The sequence below is a fragment of the Tripterygium wilfordii genome, chromosome 7 (assembly GCF_013401445.1).
Source record: "Tripterygium wilfordii isolate XIE 37 chromosome 7, ASM1340144v1, whole genome shotgun sequence".
Taxonomy (NCBI): Eukaryota; Viridiplantae; Streptophyta; class Magnoliopsida; order Celastrales; family Celastraceae; genus Tripterygium; species Tripterygium wilfordii.
This window is the reverse complement of record NC_052238.1, coordinates 7,907,551-7,926,081: the sequence shown is the minus strand read 5'-3', so window position 1 is coordinate 7,926,081 and position 18,531 is coordinate 7,907,551. Positions and strand designations below refer to the sequence as shown.

The 18,531-nt window shown below is 37.9% G+C and overlaps 1 protein-coding gene across 1 annotated transcript; it reads right to left on the bottom strand.

Moving 5' to 3' along the window:
• Positions 1–205: 205 nt before the first annotated feature.
• Positions 206–18,164, bottom strand: LOC120002222 (protein ROOT HAIR DEFECTIVE 3-like). The gene is made up of 23 exons (XM_038850895.1): positions 17,945–18,164; positions 16,773–16,919; positions 16,152–16,218; positions 15,965–16,067; positions 13,200–13,270; positions 13,052–13,115; positions 12,896–12,961; positions 12,715–12,762; positions 12,552–12,614; positions 12,393–12,449; positions 11,893–12,051; positions 11,734–11,802; positions 11,544–11,635; positions 10,725–10,803; positions 10,125–10,290; positions 9,527–9,651; positions 8,868–9,130; positions 8,686–8,782; positions 8,425–8,589; positions 7,898–8,002; positions 2,028–2,122; positions 1,842–1,938; positions 206–936 (listed from the first exon to the last, which is right to left on the bottom strand). The coding sequence occupies exons 1-23, from the start codon at positions 17,946–17,948 to the stop codon at positions 700–702; spliced, it is 2,439 nt and encodes an 812-aa protein (XP_038706823.1). The 5' UTR covers positions 17,949–18,164; the 3' UTR covers positions 206–699.
• Positions 18,165–18,531: the final 367 nt, after the last annotated feature.

Sequence of the window (18,531 nt, the reverse complement as noted above, 5' to 3'; positions counted from 1 at the left end):
AACATCATGGTTTCTACATTCCTACAAACAACAACATGCCCCAAACACCTGATAAAAACTGAGACCAAAGAATGCAATCCAATATCTTACAGCTAGATCGCTAAAGTACAATCAAAAGTTGAGTAAAGATGAAAGACAACCACTAGACTGCAAAGGGACACAAAGTACTATTTTTTCCTACTTACCCCCCACTTAGCAGGATATGAATGAGGCCATCTGTTGCCATAAAAATTGAATGACTATCAATATGAGATCTAACTGTTCATCATTGTCTCAATATATAATGTATATCTGTCTCACAGACTCATCTTCCAAGACCCCAAATTCTTTGCAAAGAACCCAAATAATTACCACTAAAAGTTGATGGTCAAACAAAATTGAATGCAAATCAACACATCCAACGTTGGTTTAAATAAAGGATGCCCTGTAGCTTGTCCAACCAACAGGACACAAGATTCAACACCACCTAGTCAAAAATACATAAAACTATGTAATGGGGGAGTGTTCCATAACAAACCAGCCCCCTTGTATGTGGCACTTGTATAAAAATCAATGCCTTGGAAATTCTGCTCCTCCACATGCTTGCAAGAGATCGTATACATGGAAATCACATCCGCAATAACTAAACCACCCCAATGTGGAGTGGGAAAGCGAGCTTCTTCAATAACCAACATAGCTTGAAATCAAATACCTATTGTACTATTCTTCTTTCGAGTAACTTGAGTTGACAGTCCCATTCTCGGAGGAGGTGGTTACCGCAGAAGGATTTGATGATGACTCACTGGTGCTTACTCCATTACCAAAACTCCGAGAATGTAATGCAGGGTTTGTCCGAGGATTGTTTGTTGCTGGGGTCTGGCCTGCCTCTGCTAGGCTTTTGATGATGTTCATAACCGTGGGAAGGAACTTGGAAGACAAGGAGATCAACCCAGGAAGCTGTAAATGCAGGAAGCTAGTAATTAGCACTCATAATCATCTTCCATCAATCCAACACAAAAAAAAATTGGAAGTATATATGATAAAGTGTTAGTAAATTTGAAATTCTAAGCACTTTTGGATAAACTATCTAGTGACACAGCATACATGCCACTCTTTGAGTAAAAATGATTCTGCAAAATGAGCCCCCATATCAGTATGTCATTTTTAACCCCCCTAGGAGAAAGCACGTCAGGGGTACCCCCTTGGAGCCTTATTCAATAAATAAGGACTGATAGTAACCTATAATGGCCATCTAACGCCCATCTAATTCATATAATATTTTCTTAACATGGATTGTCATCTATAATGTTACTCTTAAGATTAGTTTTTTGCCATTCAACCCAATTAAATTAATTTGTTGGGTTAGGATGTTAAACATCATTTAGAAATATTGTAACACTCGCCCTCAAGTGTGGGCTATACAATCTGATCGCCTAACATGTGCATAACAAACGAGGCCTAACAACAATAGGACTACTCTCACACAAGGCCCTCACTTGGGGCACCAACAAATGAGGGTTAAATTGTTGAAACTAAGGTTTGAAATCAAGACATGTTGCTCCGATACCATGTTAAGATTTGTTTCTTTGTCATTCAACCCAATAAGTCAACTTGTTGAATTGGCATGTTTCACATCATTTATACATATTCTAACACTTACATTCAGTACCCACAAGTAGAAAAGTCAAAGTAATTCATAAGTCCATCCTGTATATAGAGCAGCTTAATAGTTAAAAGTTGAAACAGGATTGAGTCTCCACCAACAATTCCAAGGCATAACTTTATGCAATAATCAGCGTATTGGTAATAAAGTATTTTCAATTTGTTGGCAAAAATCTACAGATAAATGAGGGGACACTTACAGCACCATTGCGGAATTCCCCAGTAATGTCGAGTTGCACCCAAAGGGCCTTAACCAGTAGAAAAGCTACAAAGATAACACCAAGCCACAGAGGATTTCTGCAACAAAGAAGCAGCTAAAGTACGTAACAGCAGAAAAAGATAATGCATTCTAAAGCAGATACAAACAAAATCAATTTATAAGATACCTCAGAAGTGTCATAAATTCGTTAAATCCAAGGACTAGTAAGGCAACAATTGCCCATGGGGGAGGTAACCAGTTGTTATTCCGCTTGTTAGCTTCCTGATAATTTGAAGAAAAACGATATCAAAATAAAAAATAAGATAGAAGTATCTAATAAAACACGCTATGATGTGGTGATTCTGGTGATATAAACCTTGATAACAAAAGTTTCAAAATCCAATTAATGACCCTAGTGCATAATTGATACCAAAACGTGCAAAGATGTGAATTGTTTATGCGTTTAAAAAATAAATGAATGAAAAAAACATAGATTGGAAATGCAATTTTAGCACCAATATGAAGCTAAGATAAAAAGTTGTTTTCTTTTCTTTTTTTGAATAGAAAAGATTTATTAACAGCATGGGGGGTGCAACCCAAGAACAAATCAAATTACATATTTGACAACTTAAAACAATCAAAGATATTAAAACAAGTTCCACTCGACCATAGCATAAGCACAAAGAGCCATCTATCCAAGAAAACCACAATCAAGCACTCCCTTTCAAGGAAAAGTTTTAGAATTTCGTTCTTTCGAGATTTAACCAACGTGGCAACATGTAGTCTTGGATTTATCAAAGGCAAGGAAATGCCAAGCCTTAACTTCCGAGATCATATTACCATAAGGAACCCTATTAACAACCATTAGATTCTACACCGTTCCCCAAAATTTTCACCGCCCAGGAGCAACGCAACAAGAGATGAGTGACAATTTCTTTCTCCGTTCTACGTAGAAGACATCTGTTAGGCAAGAATGAACCCCTTCTTTTAAGATTGTCAATGGTAAGAATTTAGCTCCACAGAGCCTCCCAAAAGGAGACCTTAGCTGGGCAAGGGGTGCTCCACACATAGCTCCACTATTCGATTGGCCATCAAAAGATTAAGTGTAGTAGTATTTGACCGAGAAGACTGAATCAGCAGAGAGTAACCAACACATATTGTCATCCTCATAGAGAGGCACATGATCATGGAGAGTCTGCCAGAAGGTCATGACGAGGTCAATATCCTAATATTGGGCCTCCCAAGAAAAACACAAGGACCAAAAGACGCCATCTATGAGGTTGCTGACCCTTGGACATCATTGATCCATTTATCATGCTAGAAACTAATTCGGTTCCAATTCCAACCTTAAACGACACGTGATGCTCTCAATAAGGCCACCCTTTCTGAATATGAATCCAGAGGCTACTACCATGAGCCTTCGTGGATTGCTCAGTTGTCCACCCATTCCAGTGTAGCCCATATTTAATTACCACAATTTTCCTCCACAGCTGGTCTCAATCTCTAACAAATTTCTAGTGTCATTTCCCAAGGAGGGCGTTATTGAAGAGCTTAAAGGAAATGATCCCCAAACCACCTTTGTCCTTGTGCCTCTTCACAGAGTCTCAATTCACCAAATAAAACTTCTTCCCAGCTTCGCTATCACCCCATAAAAAATTTCATTGAACCAACTCAAGCTCATTGGCAATAGAGGAGGGTGTAGGAAACAAGACATGTAGTATAACTGGAGATTCTTTAAAGCGCTCTTTATTAGGGTCAGTCTACCAGCCTTGGAGAGATTTTTTTCTTCCACCCGGAGAGCTTTTTGGTCAAACTTGTCCACTACTAAATTCCAAATACTTGTTTGTATGCAGTTGCTTCAAGGGGCAAGTCCAAATATTACGTAGGAAAATTAACTAGGTTGCAACCAAGGATACCCGCTAACCGGTTCATGTCCAAACCTATGGCAGCGATTTGGGTTTTTCCTAAATTCACTTTGAAGGCCCGATACTGCCTCTAAACCAAATATAACAATGCACAAGAGACTACCAGGCTTGAAGTCTTTGATATTCGAAACTCCAAGTTTTTTGGGCACCAAACTAATGAAGGTGGAATTCATATACTCGACAACCTACTAGTTTGATGGAAGGAACTCAACAAACATCAGCATCACGCCACTCTCAATAATAGACCATAATCACTTGAAGAAAGCAAAGGAGAACCCATCTAGATCCGGAGATTTACCGCCATCAAAATCTTCGTGGGCAGATTTAATTTCCTACTCCGAGAAATAATGTTCTAATTATGCACCCGCCGCCTCACTGTTAGTGTTCATTGGCGAGATCGAAGGAGGGCCTCCAAGATTCAATTTCTGCGAAAAGACCTTTATAATAGTCAAATATTCCCTTTTTCAACCCTGACGCGTATGAGCCATAAATAGAGATGCTACTGATGTAATTTATATGTTTACGCAAAGAGACCATTGGGTGAAAAAATTTAGACTTCTGCCTAACTCCACCATTAACAAATCAGAGAGCTCGACTTTGAAGTTCTCCCTCTACCCAATCCTTACTACTTAGCTTGCCACGCTCAACCTCCATCCTATCCAAATTTACAATCTGTTGATTCTGAGGGTCAATCTTTGTAGTGTCAGACTCTAAATGGGTAGGGCCACAAGCCTCTGCAATATCAAGTTTGATGGTGCTAGGCGAGCTACCGAGTGGCCAAGGCACTAAGCCCTGACTAGATTTTCAAGTTCAGCATTTCCAAGCCAACAATTCTGAAACCCAAAGGGAGAGAACCCATCCCCGAGAACCACTTTCTAAGAGTTCTCTCCCTGAGAACCACTTTCTAAGAGGACAGGATGATGATTTGAAGTGGATCCAGGTATAGGGCTGTTAAAAACCAAACCAATCAGAAAACCAAACCGTAATTTTAGTTTGGTTCTGTTTTTCGGTTACAGTTTGAAGGTTATGTTAAATTTGGTTACGGTTTTAATGTTTTGAATCGTTGTGGAATTGTAATATTTGGTATTGTAATATTTGGACTGTTGTGGTGTGGATGGTGGACCTGTGGTCCTTGACTCCCTGTGGAATTGTAATATTTGGTCTATTGCCTTACTGTATTGTTGTGGACATGTCACATGCCAACTAGGAGTGACTAGGACTGAATTCAGGAGGTAAATTGGTCCTTTTGGTTAATGTGTTTAGCAGTTTAGGAGACTTTGCATTTGGCAGGTAAATTGGAATTGCATTTGCTTTGGTAGTTTGGCAGGTAACAGGTTGAGGCACAGGTTCAGGTTCAACTGAGCTGAGAAATAAATTTTCAGTTGTTCCGGTTTAAACCGAAACCGAAACCGAAACCGAAATATATGGTTCAGTTTATATTAGTTTACGCATGTTATTCGGTTTGGTTCGGTTTGCTTAAAAATGGAACCGAAAAATTTCGATTTGGCTAAAACTGGACCGAACCACCGAACTTCCACCCCTATCTAGGTAAAAGGGGATGCCGAACATTTTAGAAATGTAAATCCCAATCCACTAAAATTAATAACTTGTCCAACTTGGATAACGAAGCTACCTCCCTCATGTTAGACCAAATGAAATTTCCATTCAAAAGAGGGAGGAGGTCCTTGAGCATAAATTTAGAGATGAAGCCCCTAAAGTGCCTCATATTACACAATTCCGGGATACTATTAAAGTCACCACCAAGAACCCACGGATCCATCCACTGAAAGCAGAAAGTTCAACCCATAACATTTAGTTAACCACCATACTTACTCAGACCATACACCATCAAGAATGCCGAAAGCAAATTATTACTCGGGATGTTAAAGTTACGGAAATTGAATAAAAGCCCACCTCAATCCTTATAGTCAAACTTATTCTGATCCCACAGGATTGTGATACCCCCGACAAGTTCATAACATGGAGAGAGGTCCAATGCCAAATATTAAAGTGCCAAACCTTCTTGAAGATGGTGGGCAAAAAACCCTCCAGCTTTGTTTCCTACAAACAAATAACACTAGCCTTCCACTTCTGTAAGGTATTTTCACAACAACTCTCTTATCAAGATCATTAAGCCCTCTGATATTCCAAGTGAGAAGCTTAATTGGCATTACTAACTAGTAACTACTATCCCTATATCACTATCTTTCCTAGTGGACCCCTTCGTATAGTTAACACCAAACTTAAGCCATTTCAATTCCTTACCCTTGTCCTTGGACCTCTTAGTGATCACCCCTTTTTTAGCCCAATTCACTTGTTGCTTCTGGTTTCTTCGTTCCTCAATCCACATAAGGACAATTATTGCATCCTCCAAGTCTTTGTCCTCGATACCGAGGGACGCTTGATCTTTTTGAATCTATTAATCATCCATCCAGAGTTTCCATCTAACGTTAGCATCGCTAAGCACTCCACCTGACCTAGAACAAGACTAAGGGAGGTATCCGTTGCCAAAGGCTCCCGAAGCCACTAAGTATCTGCAAATTCCAGTAGCATTTACTCTATCATAATTCGACATTCCTAGATTCCAAGCATGACCTGAATTATCAATTTGACAATTGTATTCTGCATTAGAGACTTATCGATTGCAAGAGGCAAAGGCTCAAAACTGCCATCAGTATTTGCAATTATCAATTTTCTTGATTGATTATTAAAGTGACTAGTCCTCAAGTGGGAGATCCAGAGAGCGATAAAAAGCTTCCAATCTTCGTGAGATTTCCTTCCTAAAGAGTTCGCCAAACTATAAACTCTCTCATATGACTATAAACTCTCTCATATGAGTCACTCGAGTAAATCTTCGATGTTTGCCTTATATCTTCAACCATTGTTGAACTCTGTGGATTTTGCAGATCATCACCTTTGCCCAAATCAATTGGCACAATAGATCTAAGAGAACTGATTTGAGAATATTCGTCTTCGGCAACCGTGTGCTTTCTCCAGAATCGTCTTCGTTAGCTTGCTCGCTATTATCACCACTGAGGTCATGGGTTGGATTTATTCTCTTTTCACTATTGGTTTAATTTCCAACACTCCATCTTGGTCTTTTGTCTGCAGATGTAAAGGTGGTAATCGAAGGTCCAGAAGTACATGGCGGGCCTACACCCAAATGGTTAATGGGCATCCACACCATTTTCATTTGTGGCTTTTTGTGGGAGGAGCCCAAATCCCACCGTGATTGGATTTGATTTTTCAAATATATTTCCGTAAACTTTGCAGCTTTCCCCTTTGCCTTGTCAGACTTGGGGTTTGACTTTTGAGCCACCTCTTCCCTCGGCGGCGGCATCCTTTTCCGGTAAATCATGACCCTTACTCAAGAAGTGCCCATATTTTGCATCTTTCAACTGAAACCCACAATTGGAAAACTGGTTTGTCTGCTTCCCCGCAAATTGTTGTCCAGGGGGATCAGAATTGCCATTTTGGACCTCTGATGCCAAATTGCAAATCACCTTCTCCATCTCCTTCCAACCATTACCACCAGGATCCTCCGGAATTACGATTGTCAATGATTGGACACCTGAAATCTCATTGATCAATCATAGCCTACCTTGCTTATTAGTCTGGAGAAGGAAGACCAATTTTTTGTCACTGATTCTTTGACAGCATTATCATTAGGGCTGTCAAAAACCGAAAAGCGACCGTAATAACCGAAAACCGTTGGACGGTTTTCATGTCAAGATAAGCTTGACCGTTGGTTATCGGTTTTCTATATCTAAGAGAACCGAAATTTTGGCCCGGTTTTTCCAATGTAAAATAACCAATCAAACCTACCGATTCACCCCCAATTAGCATGGAGACTTAGGAGATAGTCTTCTTAGGTCGTCCAACCATTTCCAGAGCCATTGCATCAATGAGCCAAATGAAAAGTTTGTTTTCAGACGGCAGGGCACCATGGATGAACTCCAATTTCATACTTATTTCTTCACATCAAATTGCTCATCTAGCAACTGAACCATTATGCAACTTACAATGTTTTGAGCCAAACACGGTCGACATTTACCCCCATATAGTTGAGAATCAATTTGGAAAAAGGTATAAAGATTTTTCGCACAAACAGTCGTAGGTTACAATATCATACCTGAGAAGAAATAGCTTGGGTGACACTATACTCAGTCTCTGCCTTGAATTGCCTCCATAATGATTTGCACTGGACAGGTGTGATCAAAGTCTTCGAGGAAGGAACCTGCATCAATAAAAGTACCTTTTAGTTCTCAAAGGAACAAAGAATCGATCAACACACACCTTTTTGTTATATGCACACACAGAGACAAACACACATACATAATCAAATCTCCATTAAGCTTAGAGAATCTGTGGCAGATTGTCGTCTAAGACAACAACAATTCAACATCTCCACACAAACAATTTCTAAGAATAAACCTCTTGTCAAATGAATCTACACTACATTCAAAGCTAGCACATAGATTGCCATGGTACATATACATACGTATACGAGTCTTTAAAAAAAAGATGTAACGCAATATGATTCCAAACAACATAAAATTTAGGTCTCCAAAGCTCCAATTCTATCATTGAATAGCATTGTTTTCAGAAATAGCAACAGAATTGAGAAGATAAATTTTCGGCAAAAAATAAAATGTGAACCTGTTCCCAAGTGCTCGAGGCCAGTGGATCAATAGCTGTAATGCTCCTATCAGTACTAGTAGCAACACTCTTAACATCCAACAAAGCAAGGGATAGAGTGTTTTCAATGTTATCGCTCTCATCATCCAAGCGAATTGCAGCCATTACAGATAGCAACTTCAGGGACTGAAAAAAGTTACATAAAAAAAAAAAATTAAGAGATCCAAAACAAACAAAAGAATTCATTATTCAAGAACTAAAAATATATTGGTGTTCACATACTGCAGAGCGAGCAGTTTTGGTGATAGCTCGTATGTCTTCCTTCCCAGTCCAAACTCGTGGCATTGAGTCAGAATCATGGCTAAACAAAGTTGAAAACCTGCATATGAATTTCAAAGTCAATCCTAATATTAGAGAAATCTGAGACACATCAATGGACTGAAGTTAAATGGTAGAGTTTTGACCTGTCCTTCATACGGATAAGTACCCTTCCAGCTTCTTCCTTTGCTTTCGCTTCAACCACCACTCTTGCGTAGTTCTCTAGACTGCTAAGAATTTTTTCTTTGGCATGTTCATCCATCTCAAAACCAGAAAGTGCACTTGAGAGACCAGAGACGCCTGATTCAGTCTCATGCCTAAGAAGTTTCCTTATTGCTGGCCATGTCTCAGTATTAGCTCCATCTAAAAGTGCCTCAACTGGTCCTGACAGTGCTTCATTCAGTTTTGCCTACATATATAAGTTCAAATGAATAATGCAAGCTGCCAAGTTTTGGGCTTCTATTGTAAGATATATGATATATTGCACAATGACCATGTGCAACAAGTGTTCAAAACAAAAAACTGGTTAGTACAAGCACGGATATTACATATTTGCGATGAACAAGCAAGTTGGTACAAATACCAGCCACATGGTGAAAAAAACACGACCTTTCTCTGGCAAACTTTTGGTTCAATGCCAAACAAAAATCCTCAAAGATAACCCCACTACAACTTCCAACTCGCTAAGTTTCACAAACTCCAATTACATGTCTTGGTTTGTTTTCACATCACTCAAACCCGAATAAATTCGAAGTCAGACACTTACTAGAGGAAAAGATGTACACAAACAAGTGGTTTCTGGTACCTCATATACTGACGTAAGTTCAGAAAGCTTGGAAACACGAACAGATTCAACATGAGCATCGATATCACGTCGAAGCTTATCTCTCACTTTGGATGTATCCCAGTTTGCTAGTTGAATAACAACATCTGTAAAAATGGGTTAAAGTCAAAATGTTTGTTGTTACCAAAACAAACCCGAACCATTCAAGGACTTTCAGAAAAGAACACCCGAGTTCAAGTATTAAAAACATCATAGTTGTCAAATGTGCACGCTTCTTGCGCTTTAAGCGAGAAGCGATGCGATGCGCAAGGCTTGCGCATCGCTTCATCTCGCATTGACCAAGTTCCATAAGCGAGATTATGCGCGTGCTTGTTGCGAACAAGAATAAAAAAAAATATTCATCCCATACATGATTATTCTTGTTCATGAACAAGAATAATAATAATAATAATAATAATTTTTGATTTGTCTTTTATCAATAATGAAAAGCCAATTCAGTGTCATCTTTAAAAGTACGTGTCTCCGAGCTCACTTTCATTTTTGTTGTGTGTGTTATTATCACTCTCAGCATGTATTTTCATTTCATTACTATCCAATGCATAAGAAAATTCAATTATACCTGCACACCCTTCGTCAAACAGAGCCATGTAGGACTCTGAGCATTGACGAGCAGCCATAGAAAACCCTTCTCCTCCACTCAAAGCCTTGTCAAATGCTTCTTTGAATTTCTCAAGTGACCCAGATCTTATATGTCCCAACATGGATTGGAAAGCTGGTTGGACGAGCTAAAAATAAAAAAGATCAATAATGAGGGAAAAAGAAGGACGGTATAATGGTGTAGCAATTATGATTCAAGGATTAAAAATCTATTTTCAAAGCAAGCATTCAAAGTTCCAATGCAATTTTTTTTTATTTTTACGCTAATGGCGATTGCGATAATGGCAATTGCGAGGCATTAATAAGGCATGGAAAGCACATGAAAGACATCTGATTTTAATATAAATGTAAATAAATCCATTAGTAGAATGATAATTATGACAGAAGTGTTGGAAGTGTTAAGTGAAAAAAAAAATTAGCGGCAACAAGTATGCAGCATACTGGACAATTATGCAGGTTGCTTAAAATTCATCTTCCTACGATCTTTGGTTTGCAGCAATATATACGTCCAACGTAACAGAATTACAGAACTATGATTCACGAATAAGTAGAGAACTATTACTTGCAGCAATTTCTCTTCTAGCTGCTTTCTCTTTGCAGATCTGACACCTTCATCAAAATATGTAGCTTCAGCGTCATACCTAGAATTGGAAAACAGATACAGAGAATGCATTATTGGTCTAACCCCATTAGAATACTTCTAAAGACTGAATAATTTGTAGTGTAAAAAGTAGGTCGTCCAGTATAATCCCATTAGAATAAACTACATGATAACTGCATCTAGAACGCAACATATATAATACATTTTATCAGATAGGGCAAATAAACTTCAAACAAACATAAACCAAAAGATAAATAGCACACATACACAGTTAGATAAGTCATTCAACAAATCTCCTTTTATGACAAAGAAGTCATAAGAGCCTAAAGATCTTATCAACTAGAAATGCATTGAAACCTAGTATACATAGGTCTCTCACTTGACCAAATGTCAACTCAATCAACACCACTTTAGACTACTTTATCTAAATTATTTCTTTCTTAAAAATTCAAAAAGACGAAACCACTTTGCATCAAACGGCCCTCACATTCCCCTTTACACATGGAATGTAGCATTAAACAAATGAATTCCAAGCATATATATAGCTGGCAAGTGTGTGCCAACTCTACCCACATCCGTCAATATTTAACTGTCCTGGCTACAGAAAGGCTGTTTCTTTAGTTTGAATAGGCAACAAAACAGTCACAAGCGTGCACATCACCCTTGTCCCAGTTCTAACCTTCAGAGGCAGAATCATTAAGTTTGTAACCATCACAAGTTCTTAGAAGTCCAGTAACTAATAATTTTGTAAAAAGACATTCATCCAAGAAATGCACTTACTCTGATAAAGAACTGTTGAGAATTGAACTGAGCTTCTTTCCGAAGCCGGAAACTGGGCCAGATTGTACAGCCTCTTCAATATGAAGCCAGTACTGCAGTGCTTTCAAAGCCATTTATTAGGCCAAAATGCTAAGAATGATAAATGATACATAGATTGAAATTCAAATAGGCATAATTATAAAGAATTTACCTCGTTTCCGGTGAAGCCAGCAAACTTGTCGTGAGCAATTTCTTCACAGCGTACAGTAGCCACCATGACCTGACACAAGGATCATTGGTGGCATAAAAATCAAAAAAATGAGCATCCTTCCCATGAAAATCTGCTTCATAAAAAGCTCATTACTCATACCTTGTGGGCTGGAAGGTCGAGATCCTTGTTCTCCTTAATGACTTTCCAGATTTGTTGCGAGCTGAATGAAAATCCTGATGCTGGAACCACACCCCGCCGATCTCCCGCGAGTCCACCAGGTGCAATAGAATGGAAGAATTGTTGCCTCAAACTAGCGACCTATCACATATGAATGTTGGAGAAGTTCATGAAGTCATATGGCATAGCTCAATTTTCCAAATTAAGAAAATCGCGATTAAAAGCACAACTATGATTTACTTTTAATAAGGCGAACAGTGGATCGACAAAAGTGTGGTTTCATTGAAACCTTCCTAAGGGTCATCGGTTCAAGTAAGGAAAACAGCCTCACTGATACGGTGTTTTGGGGGAAGGGGTGGGGAGGGGCGCCGACAAATGAATTATAAATAAAGAAATCCAGGGATTCTTCTAAATATGTTGTCACTGCCTCAATTCAAAACAACTGACAGAGAGAAACAACACGTTATCTTCCCAGTGCTTACCTGCTCTTTAAATTGTTCTTCCTTTTCTTCATAACTAGAAAGAGCAACAACTTCAACCTAGCCGTTTCAGACAATAAGATAAAACCATTGTAATTACTTAATGTTCACCATTCAGGAAAATCCAATTTACCACCCTGCTAACACAACATGACAGCTTACATTAAAAAACTCGCTTAATGGAGTTTCTTTGTGGGCTTCTGGCTTAGGGACAGAATCCCATATCTGCATTGAGAAAAAGAAAATAGTTGAAAGGGATAAAACTAGGACAAATAAAAATTTGTTAAATCAGTTAGATAAAAATGGGATGTGCCTTGGACTTTACCTTTTGGATATCTTCCCTTAAGACAGGTTCCAAGTTTTCCAGAGGTGTCTGTAACCAGTTAAATACCATCAGACGATAAAAATCTCAAGTAAAATCCAACAAAATCCATGGCAAGGCACAAGAGTACACAAAAAAAAATACATGACATATGATTGGACAATGATACATAGAAGAAACGCACCCTTGTTTTATCCCGTATGACAAACATCAAAGTAGTCTTCCGTGGACTAAATAGTCGCATCATGACCTACACGAGGAAAGAAAAAACCAAAAACAATATAAGCCAAGCTGCTTAAGTTTTTAAATTTCACAAAACAGACCAGTCGAGTAGTGATACCTGAAACACGGTCTTCAAAAGAGGTTTATTTGCAGCTTGCTCACGACCAATATCATGACACCACCTACACAAGTGTAATGTTGCTTAGAAGTTAGAACAAACAATCAAAAGAACTATGGCAAGCCACCTAAAGAAAGTATAAACTTACATGTTTATTAGCACTATATCTGAAACAGCTAAAGCAAAAAGAGCACTCTGCTTCTCAAATGCTGTATCATCCTGAGGAAAAGACAAGGATGCTTAGTCCTGCAAAAATGGCCAATTATTTGTTCCCAAAATATACACAAACATAAAATATCATTTATCGTTCGCCGGGATTGGGGGATTCAAACCCTGCCTTCAGTAGCAAACCACTTGTATAGTGGTGCTTCTCAATTGCATAGTCTTTGAATTGAAAAACATTTATTGCAGCACCAATAAGGTGAAAACCCGAAGCTATGAAGGGTTCAAGTTTAGAGCCTCAACTGCATATTTACATTTATATATGGGAAAATAGCACCAGGAACCCTCAGACCATGTAGCTATGCATATTACCCCCTCAACTATCAAAAAAAAGGGACTAAAAGCCCTTAAAGTAAAGTTTAGAAGGAAAAAACCCATTCAGTTGGTATGAGTAATCAAAGTTAACAGAAATTGGTCATGTCAGACTCACATGGCCTTGTAAAACCTGATTCAGAGAAAATCAAAGTCATAGAAACATCGTCATCCAAGCCTTGTCCCAAACTATTTCGGGTAAAGTTATAGAAAAATAATTAAGGAAAAAAGGTCCATTTCTTCCCGTTTAACGCAAAGAAGACCCCCAAGGTTCTCTCAATTTCGTGATTTCTTGAGAATCCAAGATGTACAACCATTCTGCATATAACAATATGCATGTATTTGCAGATATTTGAAGGCAGAACAAAAGGAGATTCTGTTTGGTGATTATAAGCACTGCTGCATATGTGGGCTTGATTCTGGCTTGTTCTGTAAAGGTCTGCACTTTCTTATTCAAGTGCCTTTGAATTCCTCTGATTCGCTATCTTCTTAGTCCTTAATCGAGAGTTTATTCAAAACATTTGCAGAGTAGCTCTTAAATCTAAAGCTAGCAGAATGTTTCAGCAACATCTTTCAATGGGGATCCTAACTTGAAGCTCATTTGTTCCACCATAAGTTCTCCCTCACAGAGTTGAACACAAAAAATGTTATCTTTTTTCCGAAAATAGAACATTCTGATTATTTTCAGACCGATCCAGGTCTAAGATCTAGCATAACGAAATCCAAGGGTTCCTAGTATAAAAGGAACAGCAGAAGAAACCTGAAAAGAAATTATTTTGCAATGGTGTTTGACAGTTTCTGGTAAATAACATGAGCAAAGTCAATAAATTTGATGTTTGAAGACAAATTTTCTCTCTTAATTTGGTTTTGGTTGGTCACATGGGTCCTACGTTATCAAGTTCATGTATAAGTGTTCCTTCATGACCAAATTCTGGTTGTCAAAATGGCAGCGATCTCTTTGATATTCATAGACAGTCTTGATGTAACCTTCTTTTTTTTTATTTCACACTTGTTCTCTTTATATACTCTTCTCTTTCAGTTGCACTCTCTAGGCGCACCTTAATAAACTTTATTTTACATTCAAAAAAAAATTTATCAAATTCCGTCGAGTTCAACGACTTGTATCAAAAGAAGGGAGTTTTGCTACAAAACCTTATCTGTGATTTTTTTTTCATTTTTCACAGTTGAAGTAAATTTCCTCAAGCTTCCTAGTTCGAGGCTGCCCTATGCTATATTGTTATTTTCTCTTGTAAGATAGATTGAAATACATTCAAGTTTTACATATCTGCACATGCATATATTGCATACAAGTTCAGCATTGAAACTCAAAAGTAACTATCTGACTATGGAATCCACTTGAAAGATATTAGTTCCTAAAAACATGATCCCCAATAAGATCATTTTAGAAGGGAGTCAGGGAAATAGGTGGTATTCTCCAATCTTGAAATTTCAAAAGCCTTTAGACATTTTAAGTTTCAACATTCCATTTCCCATATAGCTTATAGACTGAAACTACAACTCATATGAACTCATAAACAAAAATAATAAATCACACATGAAACATGTTCTCAATATTTGTAAGATTCTAGAATTTGACTTATTTTTTTGGTAAGTCTAGAATTTCACCATCTTGTAACCTAAATCCTAAGTTTTCGTTCCCCAAAGATTATTACAAAACCTCAAGTTAATGACTAGAGTTTCTAGCAGCTATAAACTTGGATCCAAGAATCTTAATTGAGTAAAAGCACAATCAATTTCCGTAGATGTTAAGTATTTTATAATGTTGGAATCACAAAGAAAAAGATTTACTATTGCAAGCAGCTTTTCTACAGAATCTACCTAATATGAACGCCATAATGCCATGTTATTACAGCCATAGGTGCTCTTAAAGAAAGAATGAATGGATTATTCCTAGTTGAGCTAGATGACAGTCTGTTCCTAAACCCAGGGAAAATGAGTGAAGCAATGACTTTCACCTACTCCAATACATATAATATTCCTCACGAGCAGGCAAAAGGTGCAAAATATAGAATCAATTATGGGAAACATATGTCGGAACCAAGAATTTTGCACAATACTTAGTGTGGGGAAGATATGAGACAACGACTACAAAGAAGCAAGCTAGGTAAACAACTCCCACGTACAGGGCTCCTGCAGTGGGCGGCATCGGGGATAGGCAAGATGTATGTAGATCTTACCCCATATAATATGTGGAGAGGCTATTTCCAAGACTTGAATTTGTGACCATTAGGTTGCACCCTTGCAACTCTACCATTGGGCCACATGCTCGCATGTAACAAAAAAGCAAGCTAATATAAAAAAGTGTGAATTAATTTAATTACAAAAGGTAGTAAAGTAAAGAAAGGGAAAAAGGGAAACCTCTCCTCGTTCTCTTCCATCAGTACCCTCCAAGTCCATTACAAGAGTACAAGGTTCAATGCCAGTACATCTTGCCAACCAAATACCTTTAGTAGTTTGAGACCTAAGAAGCACCAGAACGAATCAGCTTTATGGCAGATTAAAACTCAAGTAACCTAAAGTGGAAAAGAAAAAAACAAACACATGCCTTCCTTTGAATGCATCCATCTCTCTGAAGTTGGTATTAAATAAATGATTTAAGAGAGTGCTCTTCCCTGTGCATAACATAGAAAACAATGTCAAACTCTTGTCAATGGTGCAGTTCAAGAACAAAATTCATTTCTTACTATAACATATTAATAAACAAATACTCGGTAGGGAAGAAGTGGGTAAAACCTGAAGAAGACCATGTTCAGGAATTAGCAATATAATTAATTTTGAAACAAAGTGCATATTTCGTAGTACTTCAAGCATCCATTCATGCATCCTTAACCTCATATCAAGGATGTATCATACCATTCTCACTTCTCGACAGTCATTTAGGTGAAATGTACATAATATTGAAATTTTTATCATAATTCACAAGTCAACACTGCCGAAGCACATAATTTGAAGCTAGTGTATATAGAAACACATTTGATTTTATGTTGCTTCAAGATTATTAAGCTCCAATAAGCGAAGGAAAATCTCTCAGCAATAAAACCTCTCCCACGTAGCGTAGCGGTTGGATGAAATGCATATCACCATATCAAGCCTTCAACAGAACAACGCATCGACAGTGAAGCACAAAAATAGAAAATAACACAGCAATGAAGATTAAAATGCATACCACTACTTTGTGGGCCCATGATGGAGACAACAGCATATGATAATCCACATTCCCCCAACTTCACTTCCTTGATAAAATGTTCAAGTCCTTCAGTTTCGAACGTGCCATCTCCATCAATCAAATGAGTAGAACAACTTCCATCGCTCGCTGGAAAACCACAGGGCCCATATATTAGGAGAAAAATTACTTTTGTCACTACTTCTACTTCTTATCATTCACACTTCTTAGCAGCAGGCAAATCAAGGGAGCATGTAGAATCATCCAAAACAGATTATGACTTTGGCCCACAATTATATTTGGCAATGCAATTACATGTCATATAGATTGAAAAGGAACAGCAATTTCCATCTATGTTGCATGATAAGAAATGGCAGTGCCACAGTGTCATAAACTTAGAAAAGTGTTACCACTTACCACCTTATCCTATTAGGAGCTTCCATCACCATTTTCAACGGGAATGACCTTATCCTATTAGGAGCTTCCATCACTATTTTCAACAGAAATGTCATGTTGGAATTGTCCTTAGTTCAACTTAATATTTTTATAGTAGATGTGCCAGGAACTTTTTGACAAAACTGTATAGTCTAAACTCTAAAAGAACCCAATCTCGAACCCACTAATTAGCCCAACTCAGAATTAATTCCTTATATCAACCATTGAACTTCCATCCATAATTTTTGAAGGAAAGCTAGAAAGATATGAAATTTACATCACATGAATATGCTCAATTTTGACAAAATGGACTGACCCTTGCAATTTTATCACCTTCAATCACAATGCAGGAAAAATCCACGTGAAAGAAGACAATATGTCATTCAAAATTCTTACATTACTTCCATTTCCAACATTTCTTTAGCACTCAAAAGAATTTTCTACAGATTTCATAACTTACGAGAGCTCTCTGAAACCTAGATTTGTAGATCGAACCAAGCAAACATCCATCACCGCAAATTTATATACCATTACACGTTATTCCAGAAAATATTAATTGACCCAAATATATTCAACCCATAAAGCAGCTTTCAGAAACTGACGACGGAGTTACAATTGAACCTAAAACGCACATCAGCAATAAAACCTAAACAATTAAAACAGCAATGAAACATGAAATTAAATTGAAAAGAGAGATTTATAAATCAACAGGATCCAATCAACGGGATTTGAGAGGGTACCCATTTGAATTGAATCAGTGTCGGAGCAGATTGCGAGCTCGATTCGACCTGGGAGACGTCGGAAGTTCAGATCAACTGATTAAGATAGCAGAGAAAACGGAAGAGACAGCGAGATCTCCTTAAAGAGGTCTCTATATTCTATATTGTTTGTGCTTATTCTTTAAAAAAGTTGGCTTGACTGTCGTATGATCAAAAAGCAAATCTTTTTAGTTGGAAAGAATAATATAAATTAGGAATTTAAAAATGTTAATAAGACTGTATTTGCAGTATGTATTGCCTTTATTATATCCTGAAAATCTCTCTGGTTTTTTTTTTTGAAAGGCCCACAGGCCATACACACATTAAGCCATGCCCAAGAGGCATGAAGGCCATCAACACGCTAAGCCATGCTCGAGGGGCATAAACACCACAACGGATGGAAAATTAGCCAAAACCCAAATTCCAAACACACACGCTAAGCCATGCTCGAGGGACATGAACACCACAACGGATGGAAAATTACCCAAAACCCAAATTCCAAACACACACGTTAAGCCATGCTCGAGGGGCATGAACACCACAACGGATGGAAAATTACCTAAATTCCA